This window comes from Chiloscyllium plagiosum, unplaced genomic scaffold (assembly GCF_037043375.1).
Source record: "Chiloscyllium plagiosum isolate Xiang-an unplaced genomic scaffold, Cpla_swu_hap1 HiC_scaffold_30, whole genome shotgun sequence".
NCBI lineage: Eukaryota > Metazoa > Chordata > Chondrichthyes > Orectolobiformes > Hemiscylliidae > Chiloscyllium > Chiloscyllium plagiosum.
The window spans coordinates 27188707-27216633 of NW_028270168.1; the positions used below are offsets into that span (position 1 = coordinate 27188707).

Here is a 27927-nt window from a genome sequence, read left to right on the forward strand (position 1 = left end):
GTGTGTACCTACACCATTAGACTGCAACAGATCAAGAAGATAGCTCACCATCACCTCCTCATGGGCACTTACGGATGGGCAATAAATGCTGATCTAGGCAGTGATACTCATGTGCTGTGAACAAATAAACATGTAACATTCATTTTGCAAAGTAAGCTCCTAGAGGTTTCAGTGTTGGATCCTTAATGTTCACCTGAACTAATCGTAACAGAACAGTTCTCACCTGAAGGGCAGTGCTTTTAACAAAACTGCACCCACTCAGTAAGGTCTTAAAATGTCAGCCTACTACACGTATTCCAGAGTTGGAGTAGAGTTTGAATCTTGTAAATACATGTAGTAGATGAATATTGCAATTATTTCCTCCTCTCAGTCAATATTAACATTTTTTATAGATGCAATTAAATTTCAGGTCAACTTAGTTAAACCTGATTAAGAAGTTGCATTACAAAAGCATATCCTATTGGTATTTACAAAATTCGTTGCTTGGCATTAAAAGGTTTTAAACTCACTGCAATGTTTTTTATTCGCTTGTTGTGAATTGGTGACCATAGCTAAGGGGCATCAGCTAGAAATCACAAAATTCTCAGCACACTTCTGCAATACCCATAAAACCTAGTCTGACACTGTGGTTCTGCTATGGATTTCTGGGAAACAGAAGCTTGCGTTCCTAAACTGTGAGACTTACTTGGGTGGAGCCAGGATATCCTCAAGGAATTCCTCAATCTTATTGACATCAGTTTTCACTTCTCCATTGAAGGTTATGAATGGGGGATGTGTTCCCGGAGCCAGATTTTGCAGGTCAGCAGGTTTCCTATTGATTCAGAAAGAAAGAAAATGTCATCAGTTCTCATTAGCAAAATAATTTGACATTCTCAATACTGCATGGAATTCATAGCGAGGGAACAGAATGCTCATGCTGCGGTTTAGGTGGAAATCTGTGTTTGTGTTTTACAAACAGGATAAGCAAGGTCACAATTGCTTAACATTGGGCTCTGCTGATCTTTAAGCTGCAGCCTCTGACTCAAAATTACTTAAAAGCTGCCTACAACACTGGCTAGATCCCTCCATTAGCAATCAGCTATTCTTCTCACTGACCAGCAACTGACAAAGGAAAAGGTAACAGTGCCAGTTAACTAAAGAAGTAAAAGAAGAGAAAAAGATGAAGAGAAGTGAAAAGATCATAAGCATAGAGAAACAGAGAAGCAAGCAAACCAAATACAAAACCTGAAAACTCAAGAGATGAGCAGAAAGAGAGATGGAGGGGTCTTGTCACTTTCTGGGAGCAATGATATGGACAATACACTGGTGATAGAGAATGAGTTATTCAGGGACGGTGCAGAAAATCTTTGTGAAGTTGAAAGCTTATGTATCTACATGATTGACCTGTCACAGGAACTGCACTGGAATAGTGCAGCAGAATATTAACCCAGGTCTTACATTGATAGAATACTGTTGCCTACAGATACAACATCAGTCCTATAAATTACACAAGCTCCTGAAACTTAATTTTATTTGAGACTCAAAGTTTTACAGTTATCAGCAGTTGTCATTGGTACACCAGTTAAAATTGCTGCTTTTATACCTCCTCCTGCCTGGAAATCTGCTGTCACAATGTATTAACATTGGCCTACCTTGCTCCATTCTCACACATCCATCGTAACCCATCTTCTGTAATCTTCATCATCCAACCACAACTAGGTAGGCCTCTCTTTCTGCTGGCCTCCACTTCACCCTCTAAAGTAGACCACTGTAAATTGACCATTCTGACTAAATGTCAGAAATAGTAAAATTTTATTTGCTGCATTTTACTTTTAAAGAGGTTTTTTTGCTTTTATTATTTCAAGAGCCTCTTCATTCGATTCTATTCTATTTTTGGAGTTTTGAGTATATGTCTTAGCATCCCCATTTGACAAGCCTGTATTTTTTCTCATCAGTCTTCACTTATTGACCAGGTTTCTGAGGCAGACAAACAAGCAGATAGAATGCAGCGTCTCCTAAGATTTTTTCCTTTGGAACAAGTTTGAATTTTATTGTCGTTAACGTATGCTTCATATTCACAAAATTACTTCTGGCGCGCTCTATCCTTCCTCTAAATTTTGCATCAGATCTGCCTTTCCCTGGTCTCACTTGTTCTAAGTAGACAAATATCCCTAATTTTTTCCAATGTATTCCTTTTCACTACAAATGATTTTGTCTTTTTTGGTATTTGTACTCAATGTACATTCTAAACTTACAGATTTTAATTGATCGGTGATTCCTTGTCGGGCCTCCTCTGAGCAGACCACAGCTTTTCATGCTCTTGCCTCCAATTTTGACCCCTGGAAGTAGATCTCATTCTCTGATCATTTGTTCTGTGTCCAAACTGAATATTTTTCGCAACAGTACACAAGTTTGTTGTAGTCCTCTCTTCACTTGAAACACAGCTGACTGATGTCCTTTTACTTGTCCGATGCCTCACAGCATCAGGGATCCATGTTTGATTCAATTTTCGGGTGACTGACCATGTGAAGTTTGCACATTGTGTGTGTGTTTCTTCCCATTGCCCAAAGATGTATGGGTTAGGTAGTCCACCTGATGAAGGAGCGACGCTCCAAAAGCTAGTGTGCTTCCAATTAAACCTGTTGGACTATAACCTGATGTTGTGTGATTTTTAACGTTGTTAGGTTAAATATTCCCTGTCTTGCTCCTGCTCCTGGTCTAGATCCAGCCTGCTTTTCATCAGTCTCTGCTCCAAAGGTGTTGCTATTTATTTCAATTATGATTTTCAAGATCACTTCAATGAATTGACTCATTACAGTTCTGAAATGGTTGCACCCCATTAACTCCATTTTTTAAAACAAAAAGAACAAGATCACACTGTCCTTTCGAATCAGAAAAGTCCAAACCTCTGTGTTTGGATAGGAGACGGGAGAAGGGAAGTAATAAAGAGACACAGGGAAGTTCCTTGCTGCTGTGTTCCCCAGAATTATTTTCCATAATGTAAAAGCAAAACTAAAAGACCACTTTGCACATACTGAACATTGTGAGCAATAATCATGAGCACATTCATGTGGCAAACTGAAAAATCGAATATCTTGTTACTTGGGATTTACTCAATGCGCCAAAATATTCACATTGAAACTAAATCTGCATATTTACTTAAAATAATGCGCTGAGAAAAGGAAAAGAAGAATCAATATAATTGGAATGAGCAAATTTTATTGGCTTCACGCTACATGAGAGCTACCGTCGTTATTTTTTTAAAAATAAATTACTATGTAATCCTGCTTGATGAATTGTTCCTCTTTGTCTCCCCTGTGAATTTTTAAATTCACAATTGTTAGTCTGATTCATCGCTCTCCTGCAATAATATGTTTTTTTTAAAAAGATCAGACGGGACATGGTGTAAGGCACTGTGGCAGCTTACGTTTAAAAAGGGGAAGTAATTCAGTTTTCAAAGAAAGCATTCCAAGAGTCAGCTTAAAGTCATCAATCAAGACATGCAGGTGCACAAACAGAACCACACAGATGGCCTCCGAAAGACCATTGTTTAAAAGAATGCAGTGATTAACAAGAGGAAGTTGAATCAGATAAGATATAATAGCAGCGATTTTCCTTTCTAAGGCCTTGCTGGACCACCAGAATTTGTCACATTCGCTGATGAATTATTCCTATGACTGGCTGAGTTGCAAGGTTGTCCTGCTTTGGTCACCGCTTCAGCCCAGCTCACCCCCACCAGAGCTTACAGCAGGGAATCAGGAAAGGAATTGTCTTTGTCTTGGATGTCACTTATAGAGTCATAGAGATGTACAGCGTGGAAACAGACCTTTCGGTCCAACCTGTCCATGCCGACCAGATATCCCAACCCAATCTAGTCCCACCAGCCAGCACCCGGCCCATATCCCTCCAAACCCTTCCTATTCATATACCCATCCAAATGCCTCTTAAATGGTGCAATTGTACCAGTCTCCATCACATCCTCTGGCAGTTCATTCCATACACGTACCACCCTCTGCATGAAAAAGTTGCCCCTAATGTCTCTTCTATATCTTTCCCCTCTCACCCGAAACCTATGCCCTCTAGTTCTGGACACCCCAACCCCAGGGAAAAGACTTTGTCTATTTATCCTATCCATGCCCCTCATAATTTTGTAAACCTCTATAAGGTCACCCCTCAGCCTCCAACGTTCCAGGGAAAACAGCCCTAACCTGTTCAGCCTCTCCCTGTAGCTCAAATCCTCTAACCCTGGCAACATCCTTGTAAATCTTTTCTGAACCCTTTCAAGTTTCACAACATCTTTCCGATAGGAAGGAGACCAGAATTGCACGCAATATTCCGACAATGGCCTAACCAATGTCCTAAACAGCCACAACATGACCTCCCAACTCCTGTACTCAATACTCTGACCAATAAAGGAAAACATACCAAACGCCTTCTTCACTATCCTATCTACTTGTGACTCCACTTTCAAGGAGCTATCAACCTGCACTCAAAGGTCTGTTTGTTCAGCAACACTCCTTAGGACCTTACCATTAAGTGTATAAGTCCTGCTAAGATTTGCTTTCCCAAAATGCAGCACCTCGCATTTATCTGAATTAAACTCCATCTGCCACTGCTCAGCCCATTGGCCCATCTGGTCCAGATCCTGTTGTAATCTGAGGTAACCCTCTTCGCTGTCCACTACACCTCCAACTTTGGTGTCATCTGCAAACTTACTAACTGTACCTCTTATGCTCGCATCCAAATCATTTATGTAAATGACAAAAAGTAGAGGACCCAGCACCGATCCTTGTGGCACTCCACTGGTCACAGACCTCCAGTCTGAAAAACAACCCTCCACCACCACCCTCTGTCTTCTACCTTTGAGCTAGTCTGTATCCAAATGGCTAGTTCTCCCTTTATTCCATGAGATCTAACCTTGTTATCCAGTGTCCCATGGGGAGCCTTGTCAAATGCCTTACTGAAGTCCACATAGATCACATCTACCGCTCTACCCTCATCAATCTTCTTTGTTACTTCTTCAAAAAACTCAATCAAGTTTGTGAGACATGATTTCCCACACACAAAACCATGTTGACTCTCCCTAATCAGTCCTTGCCTTTCCAAATACATGTACATCCTATCCCTCAGGATTCCCTACAACAACTTGCCCACCACTGAGGTCAGGCTCACCGGTCTATAGTTTCCCGGCTTGTCTTTACCACCCTTCTTAAACACGTTTGCCAATCTCCAGTCTTCCGGCACCTTACCTGTGACTATCGATGATAAAATATCTCAGCAAGAGGCCCAGCAATCACTTCTCTAGCTTCCCACAGCGTTCTCGGGTACACCTGATCATGTCCTGAGGATTTATCCACCTTTAACCATTTCAAGACATCCAGCACTTCCTCCTCTGTAATCTGGACATTTTGCAAGATGTCACCATCTATTCCCCGACAGTCTATATCTTCCAATAAGATGATCATCTATATCTTCCAATAAGATGATCATTCTCAGTTCCACCCAAATAACTTCCCTGGATGTATTTCCGGGAATATCCTCCCTCAGCACAACTATAATGCTTTCCCTTATATAAAATGCCACTTCCTCTCCTCTCTTGCCTCCCTTTCTACCCTTCCTGTAGCATTTGTATCCTGAAACATTAAGCTGCCAGTCCTGCCCAACCCTGAGCCATGTTTCTGTAATTGCTATGATATCCCAGTCCCATGTTCCTAACCATGCCGAGTTCATCTGCCTTCCCTGTTAGGCCCCTTGCATTGAAATAAATGCAGTTTAATTTATTAGTCCTACCTTGTCCCTGCCTGCCCTGACTGTTTGACTCACTTCTGTTCTCAGCTGTACCCATCTCAGATCGATCTCTTTCCTCACTATCTCCCTGGGTCCCACCACCACCACCCCCCCCCCCCTCCCCCTCCCAAGCAGTTCTAGCAAATTTCATTGCCAGTATATTAGTCCCCTTCCAATTTAGGTGCAATCCGTTCTTCTTGTACAGGTCACTTCTACCCCAAAAGAGATTCCAATGATCCAAAAATGTGAATCCTTCTCCCATATACCAGCTCCTCAGCCATGCATTCATCTGCTCTATCCTCCTATTCCTGCCCTCACTAGCTCGTAGCACTGGGAGTAGTCCAGATATTACTGCCCTTGAGGACCTCCTTTTTAAATTTCTGCCTAGCTCTCCATAATCTCCCTTCAGAATCTCAACCTACTCCCTTCCTATGTCATTGGCTCCAATGTGGACAATGACCTCCTGCTGGCCCCTCTCCCCTGTGAGAACATTCTGCACTCTCTCTGAGACATCCTTGATCCTAGCACCAGGGAAACAACACCTCATTCTGCTTTTTCTCTGCTGGACACAGAAACGTCTGTCTGTACCTCGGACTACAGAATCCTCTAACACAATTGATTTCTTGGAACCCGATGTACCCCTCGTTGCATTAGAGCCAGTCTCAATACCAGAAACTTGGCTGTTCATGCTACGTTCCCCTGAGAATCCATCACCCCCTACATTTTCCAAAACAGCATACCTGTTTGAAATGGGTATATCCACAAAAGACTCCTGCACTCACTGCCTACCCCTCTTACCCTTCCTGGAGTTAACCCATCTATGACTGTACCTGAGAATTTCCCCCCTTCCTATAACTGCCATCCATCACGTACTGTTGCAAATTCCTCATCGCTTCTATCTGTCTCTCCAACTGATCCACTCGATCTGATAAGATTCGCATCCAACAGCATTTATGGCAGATATAATCCGCAGTAACCCTTAAACTCTCTTTAAACTCTCACATCTGACAAGAAGTACATATCACTGCAAAGGCCATTTTTGCTCCTTCACAATCTACAGACCCAGAAAATAACACCATATTATTCCTCTACAAACACTGCCCCAGGTTAAATTAATAACTATGGCTTATATTTTAAGTTTAATGAAGAGACCTATCTCCAAAAACGTATAATCAAGAAAGAATCCACTGTACCTACTACTGCAGCCTTTCTTTTGGACAGGCTTAAAACAACAATTAACTTATCTGATTCTGTGCTGTGAACTTTGCCCAACAGTTCCTCCAAGATTAGTTGTGAATTTCACTGTTTGTTAATTTTCCCAGATGCACTCCGATGTCCAGCAGTACACGAATTCAAAAACAGCAAAGGCAGTAACTGTGCAGGTTCTCTCTCTCTCTCTCTCTCTCTCTCCTGCACTGTCCTCACCATGTGCTTTCTTTGTCTGCTCTTCTCCCTTTTAAAACTGCTGTTGCTTCTCAATACTCTAATTCTTGGGCTTTATACTCCAACTACAAAGTTGAGCAGATATAATTCCCTTCACCAAGGCAGATTTGGTAGTGGCATGGGCATTTAATCAGGTGTGAGAGTGTCAAGTGAAAGCCCATCCTCCCACTTCTAATTAGGGCTACTCTCACCACCACTTGAAGTTGTTGTGTGGGTCCCATGGGCCCTCATTGGGGTCCTTCATTGGGCACTCAGTATCAGGAAGGATGGGACCCTGTGAAAGATGGCTCCTGTCTTTGCCTCTGAACCTTCACTTTCTCCTGTGACCCCTTATCCCATGACTAAGGGGACATGATGGCCTAGTGGTATTATCGCTGCTCTGTTAATCCAGGGATATAGGTAATGTTCTGGGGACCAGGGTTCAAATCCTGCCATGTCACATGGTGAAGTTTGAATTCAGTAAAAAATCTGAATTTAAAAGTAATTCTGACCATGAATCCAATGTTGATTGTCAGGGAAAACCCTCTGGTTTACTAATGTCCTTTAGGGAAGGAAGCTGCCATCCTTACCTTGCCTGGTTTACATGTGACTCCAGACCCAAACTCTTAACAGCCCTCTGGGCAATTAGGGAAGGGCCAGAAATGCTGGCGTGGCCAGAAGTGCCCACATCCCTTGAATCAATCTTTTTTTAAAAAATACACCCCACCACTAGTTAACTGTGGCTTGAGTCCATCTCTGATCCAAAGCTTCTATCTGGATGTACCACTCTCCCAGTGATGCTGTCTGCAAAACCATCTGCCAGCTTTTGATTGGCTGCAGTTCTCATCGGCATACAGTCATAGAGCAGAGTCTTGGGTTCAACTAGTCCATGCCAACCTTAATCCCAAATTAAACTGGTCCAACCTGCCTACACTTAGTCCAAAATCTGACTCATTGCTTCCTCTCAAGGATTGGGATTTCCATTCACAATGTCCTTGATCCCAAGGAAGGCATGTCACTGCTCTACCAAGTACTCGCGAAGCTCTTGGCTCTATCAGCAAGCCAGATCCTCTTTGCCTCCTGGGAAGACCACCCATGATACAGACAGTAGCCTCAGAAATACTCAATACTGGTGCGGGAGACATTCATCTGAAGGATGCTGCCTGGGTTGGAGGCTGGATTGGCTCGGGTTATTGCCTGGTGAGCAGTGAAGGCTGAAGGGGGGGAACTTGATTGAATTGCATGGACTAGGAGGGGCACAGTAAAGATGAATAGGAAGCAATTGTCCCTCTTATTTAAAGGGTCAGTAGCAAGGAGGTATAGTTTCAAGGTGAAGGGCAGGAGGTTTAAAGAGGTCTGGAATGTGCTGCCTGGGAGGAAAGTAGAGATTAGATTAGATTAGATTAGATTAGATTAGATTAGATTAGATTAGATTAGATTGCTTACAGTGTGGAAACAGGCCCTTTGGCCCAACAAGTCCACACCAATCCACCGAAGCGCAACCCCCCAAACCCATTCCCCTACATTTACCCCTTCACCTAACACTACGGGCAATTTAGCATGGCCAATCCACCTAACCTGCACATTTTTGGACTGTGGGAGGAAACCGGAGCACCTGGAGGAAACCCTTGCAGACAAGGGGAGAATGTGCAAACTCCACACAGACAGTCGCCTGAGGTAGAAAATCTCACAAACTTTAAAAAGTGTGTAGATAAGCATTTGAATCTTATAACATACAAGGATCTGGGCCAAGAGGTGGGAAATGGGATAAGTTTAGATAGGAAGCTACAGACTCTTTTGTTCTGTCTGACTCTATGACTATGCCCATGACCTGCAACCACCCCCTACCCTTCCTTTGCTGCACAACTAACACAGCCACACTTCCTGCAAGGTGTGGGTCTCCCACTGATGCTAGTCCTAATACTAATAGGCAAAATGAGACCCTTAAGCAGCCAGCGACTGGCCAATCTCCAACCTCAGCATGCTGAAGGGGTAGCAGGTCTCTCGAGTCTTGTGAAATTTCCAACAATCAGAGCTGGGCAGAATAGTGGGGGGAAACCCAGCCACTCAATATTATGTGGCCCCAGCCCAGCCTCTAAACCCATTGGCAATGGAGTATAAAATCCAGCCAATCCGTAAAACTACTAAACATAAAAGGGGGAGTACTGCTTCCAATGTCCAGGACAAAGGTGACTAAAGATAATAGACAGGGGAATGTCTACAGATGTGGATCATATGGACTTAGAGTCATAGAAATGTACAGCACGGAAACAGACCTTTCGGTCCAACTTGTCCATGGTCACCAGATATCTGAATCTAATCTAGCCCTATATACTTGCATTTGGCCCATATCCCTCTAAACCCTTCCTATTCATATATCCACCCAGATGCCTTTAAAATGTTGTAATTTTACTAGCCTCCACCACTTCCTCTGGCAGCTCATTCCATACACACACTACCCTCTGCATGAAAAAGTTGCCCCTGAGGTCCCTTTTAAGTTTTTCACCGCTCAGCCTAAACCTATGTTCTCTAGTTTTGGACTCCCCCACTCCAGGGAAAAGGCTTGTCTATTTACCCTATGCATGCACCTCCTAATTTTATAAACCACTATAAGGTCACCCCTCCAACTCCGACATTCCAGGGAAAACAGCTCCAGCCTATTCAGCCTCTCCCTATAGCTCAATCGCTCCAACATCCTTGTAAATCTTTTCTGAACCCTTTCAAGTTTTACAACATCCTTCCTAAAGGGATTTGGTAAAGTCCCACATAAGAGGCTGTTAAATAAGATAGAAACCCATAGAATGGAGGGAAAATTACTAATGTCACTGGGAAACTGGTTGAGTGGCAGACAACAGAAAATAGGGAAAATGTTAGGTACTCAAATTGGACAGATGTGACCAGTGGTGTTCCACAAGGATTGGTGCCAAGGCCTCAAGTATCCATATTATTTATTTGCAATTTGGATAGTGGCATAGAAAGTCATCTATCCAAATTTTCTGATGACACATTGTTAGACAACATTGTAGACAGTGTAGATGGTAGCATAAAATTACAAAGGGATTTAATAGACTAAGGGAATGGACAAAACTGTGGCAGAGAGAGTTCAACATAAGCAAGTGTGAGGTGACCAAAGAATAGATCAGAGTACTTTCTAGATGGTATGAAGATAAATACAGTGGATGTCCAAACAGACTAGGAGGTTCAGGTACATGGATGTTTAAAGTGTCACAAACATGTACAGGAAGTAATCAAGAACATAGATGTTATATGCTGCAGTTATACAAAATTCTAGTCAACCTCAATGTGAGCAGATCTGGGAACCACACCTTAGAAAGAATATATTGCCTTTGGAGGAAATACAATGTATGTTTACAAGAATGATGGGTGGATTTCATGTGTTAAGTTATCAGGAAAGATTATACAAATCAGGCCTCTAAAATTCTCTAGAATTTAGAAGATTAAGGGGTGATTGGATTGAAGTCTTCAAGATATTAACAGGAAAAGACAGGGGTGATAAAGATAAACTATTTTCACTGGTTGGCGATTCTAGAATTAGGGGATACAGTCTGAGAATTAGGGCCAGACCATTCACAAAAGGGTGGTACATGTTTGAACTCTCTTCCACAAATGACAGTGGATGCTGGATCAGTTGTTAATTTTAAATCTGAGATACAGATTTTCTTTTGTTAAACAAAGGTGTTAAAGGACATCAGCCAAAGGTAGGTGCATAGAATTAGGTCAAAGGTCAGCCATGATCTCACAGAAATGATGGAACAGGCTTAAGGGGTTGAATGGCCTATTCCTGTTCCTATGTTCCTAAAAAGGCAAAGTGATAACCTCAGAGGAGAAAGTGAGGTCTGCAGATGCTGGAGATCAGAGCTGAAAATGTGTTGCTGGAAAAGCGCAGCAGGTCAGGCGGCATCCAGGGAACTGGAGAATCGATGTTTCGGGCATAAGCCCTTCTTCAGGAATGAGGAAAGTTTGTCCAGCAGGCTAAGATAAAAGGTAGGGAGGAGGGACTGGGGGAGGGGCGTCGGAAATGCGATAGGTGGAAAGAGGTCAAGGTGAGGGTGATAGGTCAGGCTGGGGTGGGGGCGGAGAGGTCAGGAAGAAGATTGCAGGTTAGGCAGGCGGCGCTGAGTTCGATGGATTTGACTGAGACAAGGTGGGGGGAGGGGAAATACCTTGTCTCAGTCAAATCCATCGAACTCAGCACCGCCTGCCTAACCTGCAATCTTCTTCCTGACCTCTCCGTCCCCAACCCAGTCTGACCTATCACCCTCACCTTGACCTCTTTCCACCTATCGCATTTCCGACGCCCCTCCCCCTAGTTCCTCCTCCCTACCTTTTATCTTAGCCTGCTGGACAAACTTTCCTAATTCCTGAAGAAGGGCTTATGCCCGAAACGTCGATTCTCCTGTTCCCTGGATGCTGCCTGACCTGCTGCGCTTTTCCAGCAACACATTTTCAAAGTGATAACCTCAATCAACTTAACGGTTCTGCTAAAACCTCTTGTATGTGATCTTGAAGGAAAGGCAGCTTTAGCCTCAACTGGGATGTACTTCACAGATGGGTAGCTTGTCAGAACTCCTTACTTCGATTCACACTTGCACTCTGATGACGCTGAGGTAAGCAGACACCAGCAGAAGTCAGTATCCTGAAACTAAGTGAGTGGAGGAATTACTGGAACGATGGCTGTTTGTGATTATGGTACAGTTCAATAAAGCATGGCTTTTAAGAAGGGGAAAGAGGAATTACAGCAACTAAAGGATCATTTCTAATTGGCAATAGAAAGTGAAATTGAAGTGCATTGATTTGAAATTCTGACAAGTTAAAGACTTTAATCAGTGCCCTGCTCCTGGTTCTCCAAATCTAATTTGACATGTCTGCATAGCATTTAAAAATTGGTCTTTTTTTTCCACGCATGTGAACTTAAAGTCTGACAATGGATCTTTTGTTGTTTAGTACCAGCCTCAGACAGGGATGTTCTAATAACCAAACATTTATTGTTAACTCTTTACAAGATGAAATAAGCCTGTACAGCATGTAACATGCAATTTTCTTCTACAATTAATCTGTGATGGCATTAATTAGGAAACTTCTACTCTGTTCAAATTCAGCTTTGGAGAGGTTCAAAGCTTCTCAGAAGTTTTGACATTCAAATCACTACATTTCAAAATAAAACCTATTGATAAATCATATGTCAACATAGTTTATTATTCAAGTATAAAAATATCAAAAGTCAGCAAAATCAGAATAATTAAAGAAGGAAAAGCAATAGAGGCTTCAAAAGATCATAGCTAGAGAGCTCAGGAATATAAAGAACAAATATACAGACCAGTAGAAAAAACGAGATGATTAAGTGGAGATAGAGAAACAAATGGCAACATGGTCAGTTGAAAGTTATACGTTTATCAGAAATTAATTTAAAGATTAAAAAGCATAAAATATAGCAACAAAATTTTGGTAATTTTTGGTAATTTTAAAGCTAAAAGAAATATTGATTATAAGGTGGAAACCATAACCATTGCTATTCTTATACAGATGATTGTACTGCAACCAAAATCTTTTCTGCTTTATTTAAATGGGAATATTAACATCTCTGGGGGAATTTAGGATAAATGTTTTAAGCATTTGTACTAGAACACCATTGACTGTAATTTCCAGGTGTCCATTTTCATCCGATAGATAACTGGTTTTGATTAATTCTGCTCACATAACAAGACATGCATATAGAAAATGGCTGAACAGCATATTATAATCCTCCTGACATTAAATATAAAAATATTTTAAAATGTACCTTGACTATTATGACAGCATATCCCATTTGATAATTTGCCATTTTTATATTTATCATATTTATTTTCTTTAAAGTTATTTTAAGTTGTTTTTGTTTTTACAAGTTCATATTTGAACAAAACAGTCCATCAAGCTCTTGGTAAATATAGGACACCACATTAAATGATGGGTAGCATTAAGGTGGCACAGTGGTTCAGTAGTTAGCACTGCTACTCCACAGCACCAAGGATCCAGGTTCGATTTCAGCCTTGGTGACTGTGTGTGGAGTTTGCACATTCTCCCCGAGACTGTGTGAGTTTCCTCTGAGTGCTCCACTTCCTCCTACAGTCAAAAGATATGCAGGTTAGGTGGACCATCCATGAGAATGCAGAGTTTTAGGGGTTAGGTTGGGGTGGGATGCCCTTTGGATGGTTGCTGTGGACGTGCATGGGCTGAATGGCCTGCTTCAAAATGACCTTCCCTCCATCATAAGGTCAAAAGTGGGAATGTTCACTGATGATTGCACAATGTTCAGCACCATTACGACTCCTCAGACACTGAAACAGATCCTGCCCATTTGCAGGAAGTATCTAGGTTTGGGCTGACAAGTGGCAAATTGTATTTGCACCATACAAATGCCATGCAATGAGCCTCTCCAACAAGAGAGAATTTAATAATTTCCACTTGATATTCAACAGCATTATCATCACCGAATACCTCTCTATCAACATTTAAAGGATTACCATTGACCAGACAGAGAACTGAACGAGCTACATAAGTACAGTGGCTACAAGAGCAAGTCAAACAGAGGCTCGGAATCCTGCAATAACTCAACTCTTGACTCCACAAAGCCTGTCCACCATCCAAAAGTTTCCGCTTTCCTCCCACAGTTCAGAGATGTGCAGGTTAGTTGAATTGGCTATGCTAAATTGCCCATAATGTTCAGAGATGTGTAGGCTAGGTGCATTAGTCAGGGGAAATGTAGAGTAAGAGGAGTAGAGGAACGGGTCTACATGGGATACTCTTCGGAGGGTCGGTGTGGACTTGTTGGGCCAAATGGCCTGTTTCCACACTGTAGGGATTCTCTGATTCTATGAAAAGGCACAAATCAAGAATATGATAGAACACTTGCGAATTTCCTGGATGATTGCAGCTCTAACAGCACTCAAGAAGCTTAACATTATTCAGGACAAAGTAGTCCATCTAATTGGCATGACATCTACAAATATCTACTCCCACCACCACCAATGCTTAGTATCAGCACCAAATAAATTCACCAAGGTTCTTCCACAGTACCTTCAAAAACCATGACTCAGAAACAACTCCCTCTCTAATGGCATTATGGGTCAACCTATACAAGATGCTTGCAACAATTCAAGAAGGTAGCTCACCACCACATTCTCATGGACAACAAGGGGTGACAATAAATCCTTGCCCAGCCAGCTACACCCACATCCTATGAATGAATGAAAAGAAATCAGTAATCTTCATTCAGGAGAATATCAAACTCTTAATGAGATGGTTGTTACTCCAGTTCCAAGATTCAATAGACAGTGCACATCTTTCACTGATATAATTGTTACTATCCCTGTGAGAAAATCATAAACCTGAAAAACTAAAATTACTTAATGACTCACAAATTAAGAAATTGATAACAGGATTCCACTTTTTCAAACTTTTACTTAACATGAATCAGAAACATGGGAATTAAAAATGAATTAATTGGCAAATAATCCAACAAAGATTCATCTCACAAAACCAAAAGTACCTACATGATTTTCAAAGAAATTTGACACTGCATAGTTATACAACATGCTGTTCTTTATTCACACAGATTAACACAGGAGCCCTTTCTTACAAGGGTAGTCACATTAAAGCTTCAAAAAGGTATGATGATTTGTAGTAAAGCTTTTACAGACCATGGGTCACAACATTACTGGTAGAGCTTTCCAGAATTCCTTTTCAACCAACCAACATAACACTCTGGTTCACAGATGGTCCATTTCTGGGAAAATACTCAGCTTTTTAGGGTCTCCCAAGCTATTCACACAAATTTGCAGATTTTAGAACTATTTTAGATGACTCATACATTACATCCAAGAATTCCTCTTTCTTTTCTGACAATCAGAAAAACTAACATTTTCCTGAGAGTGATTTGCTTCTTCTTCTCAAAAGAGGTTCAGCATGCTCCTCTTTCAGCCTCTGTGTGCTTTTTCTTTGTGTCTGCATCTGAGCTTTCATCCTCCAGCTCCTCTGCTTATAGCTCTCCTTTGTGATGTAGCTTTCCTTTGTGTATGGTCACATGCTATCTAGGTGTTAATTTCCTTCCTCTTAGTATTGTTTTCAGGTCAAGGTCACGCATGAACCAGTATTTCTTATAACCAAAAAAAGTAACATCAATCAATTTACAGCTGGAGCAAACCTCAGAAGTCCCTTTCAAGTATTGTTAAAAACAATTAAAAATTCCACAGATACTTTAAAATTATGAGATTCCTCACTGTACTTCTTACGGATCCGAAGTCCTCACAAATACACAGAAATGTTTCCACATCATGTCAGAAAATGCAGTTCCTACAATTCTTAAAGCTATTTAATCAAAACATCTAAGGAAAATCCCTCACAATATTCTTCAGGCAACTGGTAAACAGTCAACCAACTATATCTGGTCAATCTTTGGAGAGAAATTGGTAAACAATTACAGGAAATTATTAAGTGCTTTGATGCTTTTCCATGGTTTTCTGACCAAACATCGCCATGAGCTGGCAACAAAGATCAAAAAGCACCCTTTCTCTGATAGAAGACTTTAATATACTTAGCAGAATCTTGGTATGTGCAACTTATTGTAAACATTATTGGAAGGAAATGCACTCACAGAGAGGAAGTGAGCAGAACACAAATACATCTGCAATTTAATCAGAAAAGGACTAACTTCAAGCAATGCCAAACCTTTAAATCATTGAACCAGATCTGCAGCACTAGTGAAAATACCAGGATGTGGAGATTGCTTTTACTACCTTATAACCCAACCCAGTCCTTTGAACACATAAAAAGCATCTCTTGGAAAGTAAACAGAATGGTTGTTATTTAGGTTAAAGTCACCCTGCAAATATGAATTTGCTTACAGAAAATAGCAATGATACAATCAATCAATACTGGGGCTCTTGTGTTGCAGCAGTAGTGCCCTACCTCTGGTCCAGAACGCTGAAGTCCAACCTGCTCCAGAGATGCATCGTAACATCTCTAATCAAGTTAGTTAAAAATAATTACAGTTGTTGCACAGTGGAGTTTTAGGCCTTCACAGCAATAAATATTATATACTGTTGTTGCAATTAATCTAAGCGTTGAAACAACTCGGTCATCGTCTATTCTGAAGTATTGGCTGAAAAATCATTTTCAATTTGAATAAGTCTTGTTCATCTTTGATTGTTAAATGTTGGAATAACAATAACTTTAACAAAGTGATGTTGAAAATGTTCAAAAAAGAAAACTGAGAGTAAATAGTCAGTCAGTAATTATACGCAAGTAAATTAATAGGTTATTAAAAACAGAGGTTAAAAAAGTAACTGTCTTAAGTGCATATGACAGCAATTCCAGAAAATACAGCTCTGATGAAGGGTCACTGGTCTCAAAACATTAACTGTGCTTTTGCTGCACAGATGCTGTCAGACCTGCTGAGTTTCTCCAGCAATTTCTGTTTTTGTTCCAAAAACATACAGTAACAGGATGAAAGCATCCACTGTCCTGCAATTGCTTTTCAAAGACGAGAACCACTACAAGTGGTTTTAACTCACCATGGATAAAGACCTCCATTTCCCCATTCCTCCTCCTCCAAATATTTCTCAAACTTTTTAGGATTAGCAGCTTGATTTCTCTACTCTCTGTCATTTACATAAATGATTTGGATGCGAGCATTAGAGGTACAGTTAGTACGTTTGCAGATGACACCAAAATTGGAGGTGTAGTGGACAGCGAAGAGGGTTACCTCAGATTACAACAGGATCTGGACCAGATGGGCCAATGGGCTGAGAAGTGGCAGCTGAAGTTTAATTCAGATAAATGCGAGCTGCTGCATTTTGGGAAAGCAAATCTTAGCAGGACTTATACACTTAATGGTAAGGTCCTAGGGAGTGTTGCTGAACAAAGAGACCTTTGAGTGCAGGTTCATAGCTCCTTGAAAGCAGAGTCGCAGGTAGATAGGATAGTGAAGGAAGTGTTTGGTATGTTTTCTTTTATTGGTCAGAGTATTGAGTACAGGAGTTGGGAGGTCATGTTGCGGCTGTACCGGACATTGGTTAGGCCACTATTGGAATATTGCTTGCAGTTCTGGTCTCCTTCTGATCAGAAGGATGTTGTGAAACTTGAAAGGGTTCAGAAAAGATTTACAAGGATGTTGCCAGGGTTAGAGGATTTGAGCTATAGGGAGAGGCTGTACAGGCTGGGGCTGTTTTCCCTGGAGCATTGGAGGTTGAGGGGTGATCTTATAGAAGTTTACAAAATTATGAGGGGCATGGATAGGGTAAATAGGCAAAGTGTTTTCCTGGGGTGGGGAGTCCAGAACTAGAGGGAATAGGTTTAGGGTGAGGGGGGAAAGATATAGAAGAGACCCGAGGGACAATTGTTTCATTCAGAGGGTGGTACGGGTATGGAATGAGCTGCCAGAGGAAGTGGTGGAGGCTGGTACAATTGCAACATTCACCAAACAAATCTCATTCCTCAATCTCTGATAGCAGAGTTCAACCGCAGAAAGGGCATAGTAAGTGTTTCTGGTTATGAATTCTAACGGATACTGCAATGTCCCACAAACAGCAACACGTAGTATATGAGAGAAGCCAATGAGGAACCCACTCCTGTTTGGAGATGTGACAGTCAGGAGAAATTGAGGACTGCAGATGCTGGAGATCAGAGTCAAAGACTCTGGTGCTGGAAAAGCACAGCTGGTCAGGCAGCATCTGAGGAACAGGAGAGTCGACGTTTCGAGCATAAGCCCTTCAGCAGGAATGTGAGACTCATAACGTCGATTCTCCTGCTCCTTGGATGCTACCTGACCAAGATGTGACAGTCAGCCCATTTCTCTTTCCAATGTGATAGATCCACAGCCCACCACCAAGTACTGCAACTAAGCAAGCAGTTTGGATAAATACTTTAGCCTTTGAGATGGATATATCTTTTATATATATGTATGTATGTATGGCGTATATCTTTAAATCAACCTGTCGGGACATGTTTGTCTGACCTTCTGGCTCAGAGGTAAGGAGAGTGCACCACAAAGCTCCCTGAAGATGTGAGTTTGTAAGTTTTGCAATGAGTTGCTGAATGCAAGATGGTCTTAAACTAAAATAAATCTGGTGATTATTTCTTTATAATGTAACATTGAATTATTAAAAGCCATGAAAACAGACTGAATGTGCTAAGGACTGTGGATGATTACAGACACCATTAAAGAATAATTAGAATGCCAGGAACCTAGCCCAGTTTGGCCAAGTAATATCATTGTTCAGTCCATGGTCCAGAGAAGAATTTACATTCTTGGCTAGTCTTCACTGTGAACCTTTGATAATACAGGAATTTGTCTGAGAATTTGCCCTTGTTTATTGATTTAAAAGCCTTTCTTCTGTTCCTCTTAATTAACGATATTTTCACCTCATAATTATTTGTTTATCACAATGGAATCACAAAACATTGAAAGGAGGAGGAAGAAATAAGGCTGTTCCATTTTGTTTTCCCTACAAATTATTAAAGTACAATATGTGGCTGCCATAAAATGTGCTACAGTCATTTGTCAAGGTCACCTTAACCCCACGAGTAATTTATAAGTTTGCTGCAACTCTGAAATTGTGTTTCAGACTTGTATCTCATGGCAGCTTTTTTTTTAAATAAATGTATATGCAATGTTTCAGATTCTGTTGCTTAATGGATTTAGCATTTAGGTTTCCTACCAACTGTAGGAAAAACACTTGCAATGAAATTATCCTCTCCAACACCTGACTTTTGAATATTGTTTACTATTCTGAAAAGTATTGGAATGGTTGTTAACTGCCCTCAACTCAAAAAAGGGTCAAAACAAGAGTAACAACCTTTTAGAACAGAGATAAGGAGAAACTTCTTTAGCCAGAGAATGGTGAACCTGTGGAATTCACTGCCACAGAATGCTGTGGAGGCCAGGTCACTTAAGATGGAGATAGATAGGTTCTTGATTGTCAAAGGGAGAAAGCGGGAGAATGGGGTTAAGAAACTTATCAGCCATGATTGAATGGCGGAGCTAAGTCAATGGGCTGAATGGCCTAATTTCTGCTCCTATGTCTTATGGTCTTATGGTCTAAAATGCTAAAATCACGTATTTCTCAAACAATGTTTTGATGTGATTGAGGTGATTGGCACACAACAGCATTGACAGATGATGGTCCTGCTATGAAACTTAAAATTCATGTAAAAAAATAGCCTAGCTTGAAATTCCAATCTTAAAAACTTAATCATATGCTATGTACTTTTGTAATGTGCTCTGAAAGTTGATACTAGATACCCTCAACAGATTAGATTAGATTAGATTCCCTACTGTGTGGAAACAGGCCCTTTGGCCCAAAATGTCCACACCGACCCTCCGAAGAGTAATCCACCCAGATCAGTGTCCCTCTGACTAATGTACCTAACATTATGGGCAATTTAGATGGCCAATTCACCTAACCTGCACATCTTTGGATTGTGGGAGGAAATCGGAGCACCCGGAAGAAACACAAAGACACAGGGAGAATGTGCAAACTCCATACAGACAGTCACCCAAGGCTGGAATAAAACCTGGGTCTCTGGCGCTGTGAGGCTGCAGTGCTAACCACTGAGCCACCATGCCATCCCTGACAATTCTGACAAGTAGTGCAAATAATTTCTGCTAGAAATCTCCAATTTATAGCTCTGCCCCTTTTAATTGCTCCCTTTTTTGTCTACAGTTTATCATTAACGTCACACATCATCTCAATAATCTACATTAGTCTGGATATTCCTTTGGCAAAATAGTTAGACAAGTTGGACTTTGGGATCTTTCAGAATTGCACACACAGTTGAATCTGTGAGAATCACCCGTGAAAATGATGTTTCCAAGGGGTAATTCCCCTACATCCAGACCCGACAAAAAAAAACCCACAATATCAGAGAATTTTGAAGGTTCTGCTTCTGTTAAGCTAACACATACCTCTGAAATGTTAGATAATTAAAAACCAAGCCTAAATCTTGACTAACTCTTAAGCTGGCCTTCCAACTTACTGGACACACACCTACCAGCACCTCCTCCTGACCTGTTACACCTTCGGAACTCTGATCATACCCCAATCTAACACCATTCTATTGCCTACCGCCGTCAGGGGCCCAAAACTTTATCAGCGCCAAAGCAAGTTTGACAACACCCACAACCCAGCCCGAAACAGTCTATCATTTACTTGGCACCCTACCTATCTGGCATTCTAACCCTTAACCAACATCCTTGCTAACCCCACATTCACTAACTTACTTACCATTTCACAATAGCTGCCAAAGATTGTGGCTGTGCTGCTGGACATCAAATCTCAGGACACCAGCACATTGACTGCTGCAAAAGTAGGCACAGTTTGACTTCCCTTGACTATCTTGCAGTATGGGCAAACAGTGTCATTTTACGCTCCACACTTCTGAAGGAATCTGGATCAGAATTGTTGATTAAAAATGCAGAACTCAGTACCAGCGGAAAAATATATGAGTGGAACGGCAATCCAACTGTGATTCCTCTCTTCGGATAATTCGGGCCACTATTTAAGTTAAATGTAATCTCTCGTCCAATTCTAAAAGAAATTTGATTAGTCTCATTCCCACTATGTAACAGGCAATTCGCAAATTGTTTCTTATGATACATAGAACATAGAACAGCAGACCAGAGGATCAGACCCTTTAGCCCACCACATCTGTGCCACAAAGAAGACGTTCTAAATTAACCGCATATGCTGCACATGGTCCATATCCCTCTAGTTCCTGCTTGTTCATGTATCTGTCTGAATGCCCTATACATTGCTATCATATCTGCTTCTATCACCTCCCCAAGCAGCACGCCCCAGGCACCGAACACCCTCTGTGTAAAAGAGCTTTTCTTGCACATCTCCTTTAAACTTTTCCTCTCTCACATTAAACCTATGTCCCTAAGTATTTGACATTGCCACTGTGGGGAAAAGAAAGACTCCTACTATCCACGCCGCTCATAATTTTATATACTTCTGTCAGTTTGCCACTTCAGACATCAATGCTCTAGTGAAAACAATCCAAGTTTGTCCAACCTCTCCTTGCAGCTAATACACTCCAATCCAGGCAAGAGCTTTGTGCACCCCCCAAAGTCTCCACATCCCTCCTATAGTGTTGTGACCAGAACTGCACACAATAAACCAGGTACCAGGTGATAGCTGTGGCATCATGCCTAGCTGCTACATTTCAACGTAAGGGCAATAGTGATGAGAGCATGTCTTGTCTTCTAATATTACAAGTCCTGGCCCAAGATCTGAAATGCACAACAATATTTCTTATAATAAACATTGGCATGACGGCCGTAATATAATACCCTTGCCTTCTAATCCTAGTCAATCTTCCACTGGCATTAGCAGCAGGAGGAAGTGTGCGACTGAAAAATGTTGCTCCTCCTAACCGTTAACACGTAACGTTCCCAAGAACGTTTAGCCCCTCTTTTCAGCATTGCTACTCCAACCAGTGTTAATTCGACATATTAACTTTATTTTGGTCATCCAGTGCAGAAAAGTATGCCAAACAGTTTCAAATGAATGATCAGCCAAAGAAGGAAACAAAATTTTAGTCAAATAGTCTGACATTTTCAAGAAAGTTTTACAAAGATGGTAGCAAGATGTAAGGAGGGAATTCCAGAGTGCAGAGCCTACATAGCTGAAGAATCAGCTGCCAATTGTGGAGCAAAGGGAAGAGACTGTATCATGAAACAGATACTAAGGCAGGGAAAAAGTCTACATTTGTACATTGATGGAACATCATAGGCCTCTTTGAAAAACACACCCTTTACTCAAGAACTCAATGTAGTCCACGGCTAAAGGGAACAGACACTTCCTGCAACTCTGGAAAGAAACAACAGGAATGTCATTCATCAACTATGACAGTTTTCACTTTTTTTCTATGTCAAGTCACATCAATAATAAATGACCATAGTTTCCTGCATAACCCACGATTTACGGGCCATTCAGGAATGCTCCAGGAGTTTGGGCTGAATTGTGAACTCTAATTCACATATTAGCCTCTGGGTAAGCGACAAACAGCCCTCAAAAAATGTCTTCACTTGTCTCAGTGGCAGCAAAATTCAGGTTGATTCGAAGGGACATCTTTCCCAGCTCCACCCTGTTGTCATGCCACCAAATCCACAACAAAAAAAAATGCTTCTCACAGAAAACATTTACAAGGTGATCTATAACATCTTTAATTAACATGTAACTTCTAGCAGGGAAGGTTACACATTCTTTGCAGTATATGAGGTCTCTGACTGCCTTAGAACTAGTGGGTCATGGAAAGTATTTCAATTACCTTGTTAGCTCACTCTTATTGTTAATGCTGAATGTTCCACAGTAATTGCTTTTGTCTAGAAAATTGGCGTAAAATTCATGTATTCTAATACTGCTATAGACATAGTGAATCTTTCAAATACATCTTGACCAACTAATGCAATTTCTAAAGTTTCCATGATTGAAACTTAATTGGATCATAATAGATGTTGAAAACTTTCGTTGTCTAGAGTGCATGAGAGGTAAGCATTGAGAATTCAAAATAGATGAATGACATTTAATATAAAATTGTACCTATTTGAAAGGATTTTTAAAAACTATTTTATATGGACAATTCATGAAGGCAAAGTGTATTATAAAACCATAATAACAAGGAGATACACACTAGTGCAAAATACAGAGATTTCAAGTTGCAGGTAGATTGATGCTGAGTTGAATGGTGTAGCATTCCTGTCCTGGAGTCAGAAGGCTGTGCCTTCAAGTCCCATTCTCAAGACTTGAGATGAAAATTCAGACTAAAGTTTCAGTATAGCACTGAGTTACTGCTACACTGTTTTTCCAATGATCTGTTAATTGGAACACCCCCTTATCTTTAGGTTGATGTAGAGATTCCAACTTGAAGTTCTATTCAAAATAAAAGTAGGTTGTTACCTCTCCTCCCATTCCCCCCACCCAGCAACCTGGCCAATGAAATATCAGAGAACTGGGCTAGACAGCTGAAACAAAAATGTGATGTGGTGAAATGTCTAACGGTACACCTAACCACAACTGGCAACTTCTGACAAGTGAGGATAGAGTCAGTCCAATCCTGATAGCTCTACGATGAAATTGTGCGCCAGAACTCACCCCTTTGATTTCCAAATGAATATTTAACAAATCAAACTTAAAAAAAAATAAATCAGGGAACTGCGCTATATTTCAGAGATTTGTTCTTTAGTTTTGAAGAGCTATTTAATTCCAGTTGGAATCTGTCCGTAAGACTCAATGACCTTCTTAACAGATTTGCAGGGGGAAGAAATCTCAAAGCTTTCTGGATACTTTCAGAAATGCTATAACCAATATCACACTAGATCCTTACAGCAGGTTGCAGAGCAACACATGCTCAAGGTGAAGTTTTGGAAATTTGTCCAACTTTTACTAGACAGCTAATCCAATTAGGAGAAAATATGATGTGTTTATGACAGGAAAGAATTCGAGGCAACAGATGGTCTCAGTGTACGCACAAAGCCTTACACTGCAGAACTGGGAGACTGATGAATGGGTTCTCTGTCTTGCCTGTTCAGTGACCAAGAACTAGAATCTATGATCTACTGTTGAATCCCATTGCTATTTACCACATCCACAGTTCACTGAAGGGTAATATTGGAAAATCAGGACAAGAATTTGCCTCACCCGTTGAACATTACAATATCTGAATAGCATTTACTCAGGAACATTCAAAGTTTTCCTCATGTCATCTTTTGTGGCTTTGGCAAAAAACAAATCTAACACAGTCAACGCTATTTGTAGTCTTACGCAGGACTTGTTTCTTTCTTGTCACAAAGGCATGATCCATGGCACTAAAAGCTTTTGCTGACACATTTATATCCTATGAAAATTTTAAACAAAGCTGCATGATAAGACCAGAGGTCAGACCTAAAATGTTGTGAATTTAAATTTAGCTCAGACATGAGAAGGAACCTCTTTATGTGGAGACAAATATATAGCTGGAATAATGTGATAGGCAGAGTTGGAGAGCTATAATTCCAAATGGCAGGGTAGTTAAACAGTACAACATCTATAGCAGGAGACACCAAAGTTTGTACTGGCTGAACCCAGACTGGGCAGGGTTGACCAATTAGGTAAAAATAATGACTGCAGATGCTGGAAACCAGATTCTGGATCAGTGGTGCTGGAAGAGCACAGCAATTCAGGCAGCATCCGAGGACAGGCAAAATCGATGTTTCGGGCAAAAGCCCTTCATCAGGAATAAAGGCAGAGAGCCTGAAGCGTGGAGAGATACGCTAGAGGAGGGTGGGGGTGGGGATAGAGTAGCATAGAGTACAATAGGTCAGTGGGGGAGGAGATGAACGTGATAGGTCAGGGAGGAGAGGGTGGAGTGGATAGGTGGAAAAGGAGCTGGGCAGGTCGGACAAGTCCGGACAAGTCAAGGGGACAGTGTTGCTGGAGGTTAACCAATTTGAAATCCCAACATATTCAGAAGTGGACCTTGATAATTCTACCAAGTCAAATCAAATGTATCTGCCATAAGTATAGCAAACCATACATCTCTATCATAGAGGTCCCTATTAGCATTGGATGGGGTGATCGTAGCACGGTTAGATGCTAGACTGGCAAAGTTAGTATCCTAGGCCAATGATGGTCAATAGGCTGAATGGCGTTTTGCATTCTTAAATTCTCGTACTTGTATATATTTATTACTGGTTCAGCATATTGTACATGTATAGAACAAGGTGGAATCAAGGCTGAACAGCAGGGATGAGATAGCTCAAATCACAACATATTGATTAAAGATATAAGCTTGGAAATTCAAACATGAAGATTAGAGAGGGAGTAAAAATGATTGCAAGATAAACTATTTAGCAGTTTTGAGGGAGTTTACAACCAAGTCTGAAACAATGAATACATTTCTCCCTCTTTAGTCCTGAGTTTGGTAATAACAATATTTGAACTTTTAAACACTTTTTTTCTCCCCCCATAGAAACTTTAAGATGCACTAAGGTCAAGCCTGACAGATATCTTTGAACTATTTAAAATTAACGAATTTGTAAACTCACTCAAGTAAAATACGAAACTAATTAAAAAAGGGAACAATCCATCCTAAATCCTATAACACAAACATACCAGCATGTAAGGGTGAGGAGAGGAGCAATTACTACAAAATGTGTAATTTATACAGAATACATAAAATGCTGGGAATCACAAAGTCAAGCAGCCTCTGTGGAAAGAGACCAAGCTAATGTTGAATCAGGGTGTAATTGAGAAGAAGTTACTGTTCTTCAGTGAAGGAATTATTTGTTCAAATGTTATCTTGAAGTTCCGGTGGGAATTGCACAAGGTTCTAATGGAGACAGTTATTTTAAAACTGCAAACAATGCTTTTTCACAGAGTGGGTGCTTTGGCACTTGAAGTTAATTTTATCTTTAAATTCTCTATTTCTGTGATGTAGCCCAACATATTGCAGAGAGTATTGAAGAGTGAGAGTGACGTTGTTAGATTCTGCAGTGATTGGTGGTCCTAGATGTTAGTCTTCTGCAGCAAAAGCCACAAGTTTATATTCAATACTAGTGTGAATACTAACTGCTGAGCCACAGGGGGGACCAACCATTCTTTTAACAAAGCAATCCAATGGCCCATTGTTTAAGATCACCTTTTGGGAATATAGAGACTGATGGGGAGGTTTCAATCCTTCTTCTTGCAATAATGGGTTTCAGACAATCGTTTTGTTTCAGCAATACCTGCAGGCATGAGGTCTTATCCCAAGATACAGCTGAATATCTGACTGTGAGCTGGCTATTCCAAATGATGTATTTTAATGTTCAGGTGATTACCCTTAAAAAGCCATTTTGAGGTGTGGTAGACTACTTCGGCCATGCTAGTTAGACACGCCTTTGTAAATTCCTGTTGAGCTTGGTTACTTTGATATCAAGAGATATCGGCAGCCATTTTGAGGAGTCTCAGTTCATTTTAAATTTTTGTCTCTTGAACCAAAGTACTGGGCTCAAAAGGTAGTTAAGATTTAAAGATTAATATTTTGTATCATCACAACAAGGTCCTGGGACAAAAAGGAGTTGGAAAAGGCAATTAGTGAAGGTATGGGGGAGAAGCATTGTATTGGGGTCTCATGTTTGCAGCTTAAGAGGAATGAGTAAGAAAACTTGAGAGCATCACTAGCTCTGATATAGTGGAGTAATGCCATATTGGAATTGTGCATCATTTCCAGTGGAACTATACAGAGTCATAGAGATGTACAGCGCAAAAACAGACCCTTCGGTCCAACCTGATCAGATATCCCAACCCAATCTAGTCCCACCTGCCAGCACCCAGCCCATATCTCTCCAAACTCTTCCTATTCATACACCCATCCAAATGCCTTTTAAAATGCTGCACTTGTACTAGCCTCCACCACTTCCTCTGGCAGCTCATTCCATACACATACCACCCTCTGCATGAAAAAGTTGCCCCTTAGGTCTCTTTTATATCTTTCCCCTCTCATCCTAAACCTATGCTCTCTAGTTCTGGACTCCCCACCCCAGGGAAAAGACTTGGTCTATTTGCCCTATCCATGTCCCTCATGATTTTGTAAACCTCTATAAGGTCACCCCTCATTCTCCGACGCTCCAGGGAAAACAGCCCCAGCCTGTACAGCCTCTCCCTTGGGCTCAAATCCTCCAACACAGGCAACATCCTTGTAAATCTTTTCTGAACCCTTTCAAGTTTCACAACATCTTTCCAATAGGAAGGAGACCAGAAATGCATGCAATATTCCAACATTAGCCTAACCAAAGTCCTCATGTAGAGGAAGAGTAAACCTACTCCAAAAGCTGGACAGAATAATGCTCTATCATTAAAAAAACTTATTTTTCTGAAATATGACTCCACTATTAGGAATGACATAAAACCTACATAGCATGCAATGCAAATATGACTTAATACTGAGACACAAAAGCCTATATGAGTCACTGATCAGATGCTAGACATGAGTGTTGAGAATACTGGTAGGTGTTCTTTTGTCTATTATTTTAATGCAGGTGGCATCCTGTTTATTTTCACTGAGTTAACACCTCTGATAAATTAGCAAGCAGGGAAAAGCCATATGTATGCAATAACAAATCATTTAAAGTAATTTATTGTGTTGTGAGGAAATGGTTACCTTTCGATGATAAATTAATAGAAATCTCTGAAGTTGCAGACATGCATCGTATGCTGTTGTAGCTTTATTTTGTTAATATCTATGTACTGTACTACTTCCTTTGTACTACATTCGCCCCAGATGGAAGATCTTTTTTGCTGCCATCAGCGGATTTAATTAGCATTCAAGGCTGTGTTCCTGTCAGCATAATGTAATGCAAGCATAAATAACTTATGTACTGCCAGGCTAATCCACTTCAGGATATTGTAAGAACAAACCTGCATCCTTGATTTAGCAGATGAAAAAATTAGACGATGTAACTCTTAAATGGGAAGTCTTTTAAAAATGATTTTAAAATATTCAAGCAATTTGATTAATATAAATATTACAGAACAATTTATAGTTCTCTTCTTGCTGATAGAATTCGGATATTAAAATGTTAATGTGGCAATTTGATTTTTTTTTACAAAGCCAGTGCTTATAATGGGTCATGAAACACAAAGAACAGTCTTAGGATGTTCCCTAATCTTCAATGTTACTGAACTACAGCTCAACTACCCCCACTGACAGAATTAACTTAGG

The 27927-nt window shown here is 40.7% G+C and overlaps 1 protein-coding gene across 1 annotated transcript in view; it reads right to left on the bottom strand.

Moving 5' to 3' along the window:
* Window positions 1-27927, bottom strand: part of clic4 (CLIC family member 4) — a 139948-nt gene that overhangs the window by 53092 nt on the left and 58929 nt on the right. Inside the window, exon 3 of the mRNA XM_043717655.2 lies at window positions 686-811. Coding sequence (XP_043573590.1) covers window positions 686-811 — 126 coding nt within the window. The remainder of the gene's footprint in view (window positions 1-685; window positions 812-27927) is intronic.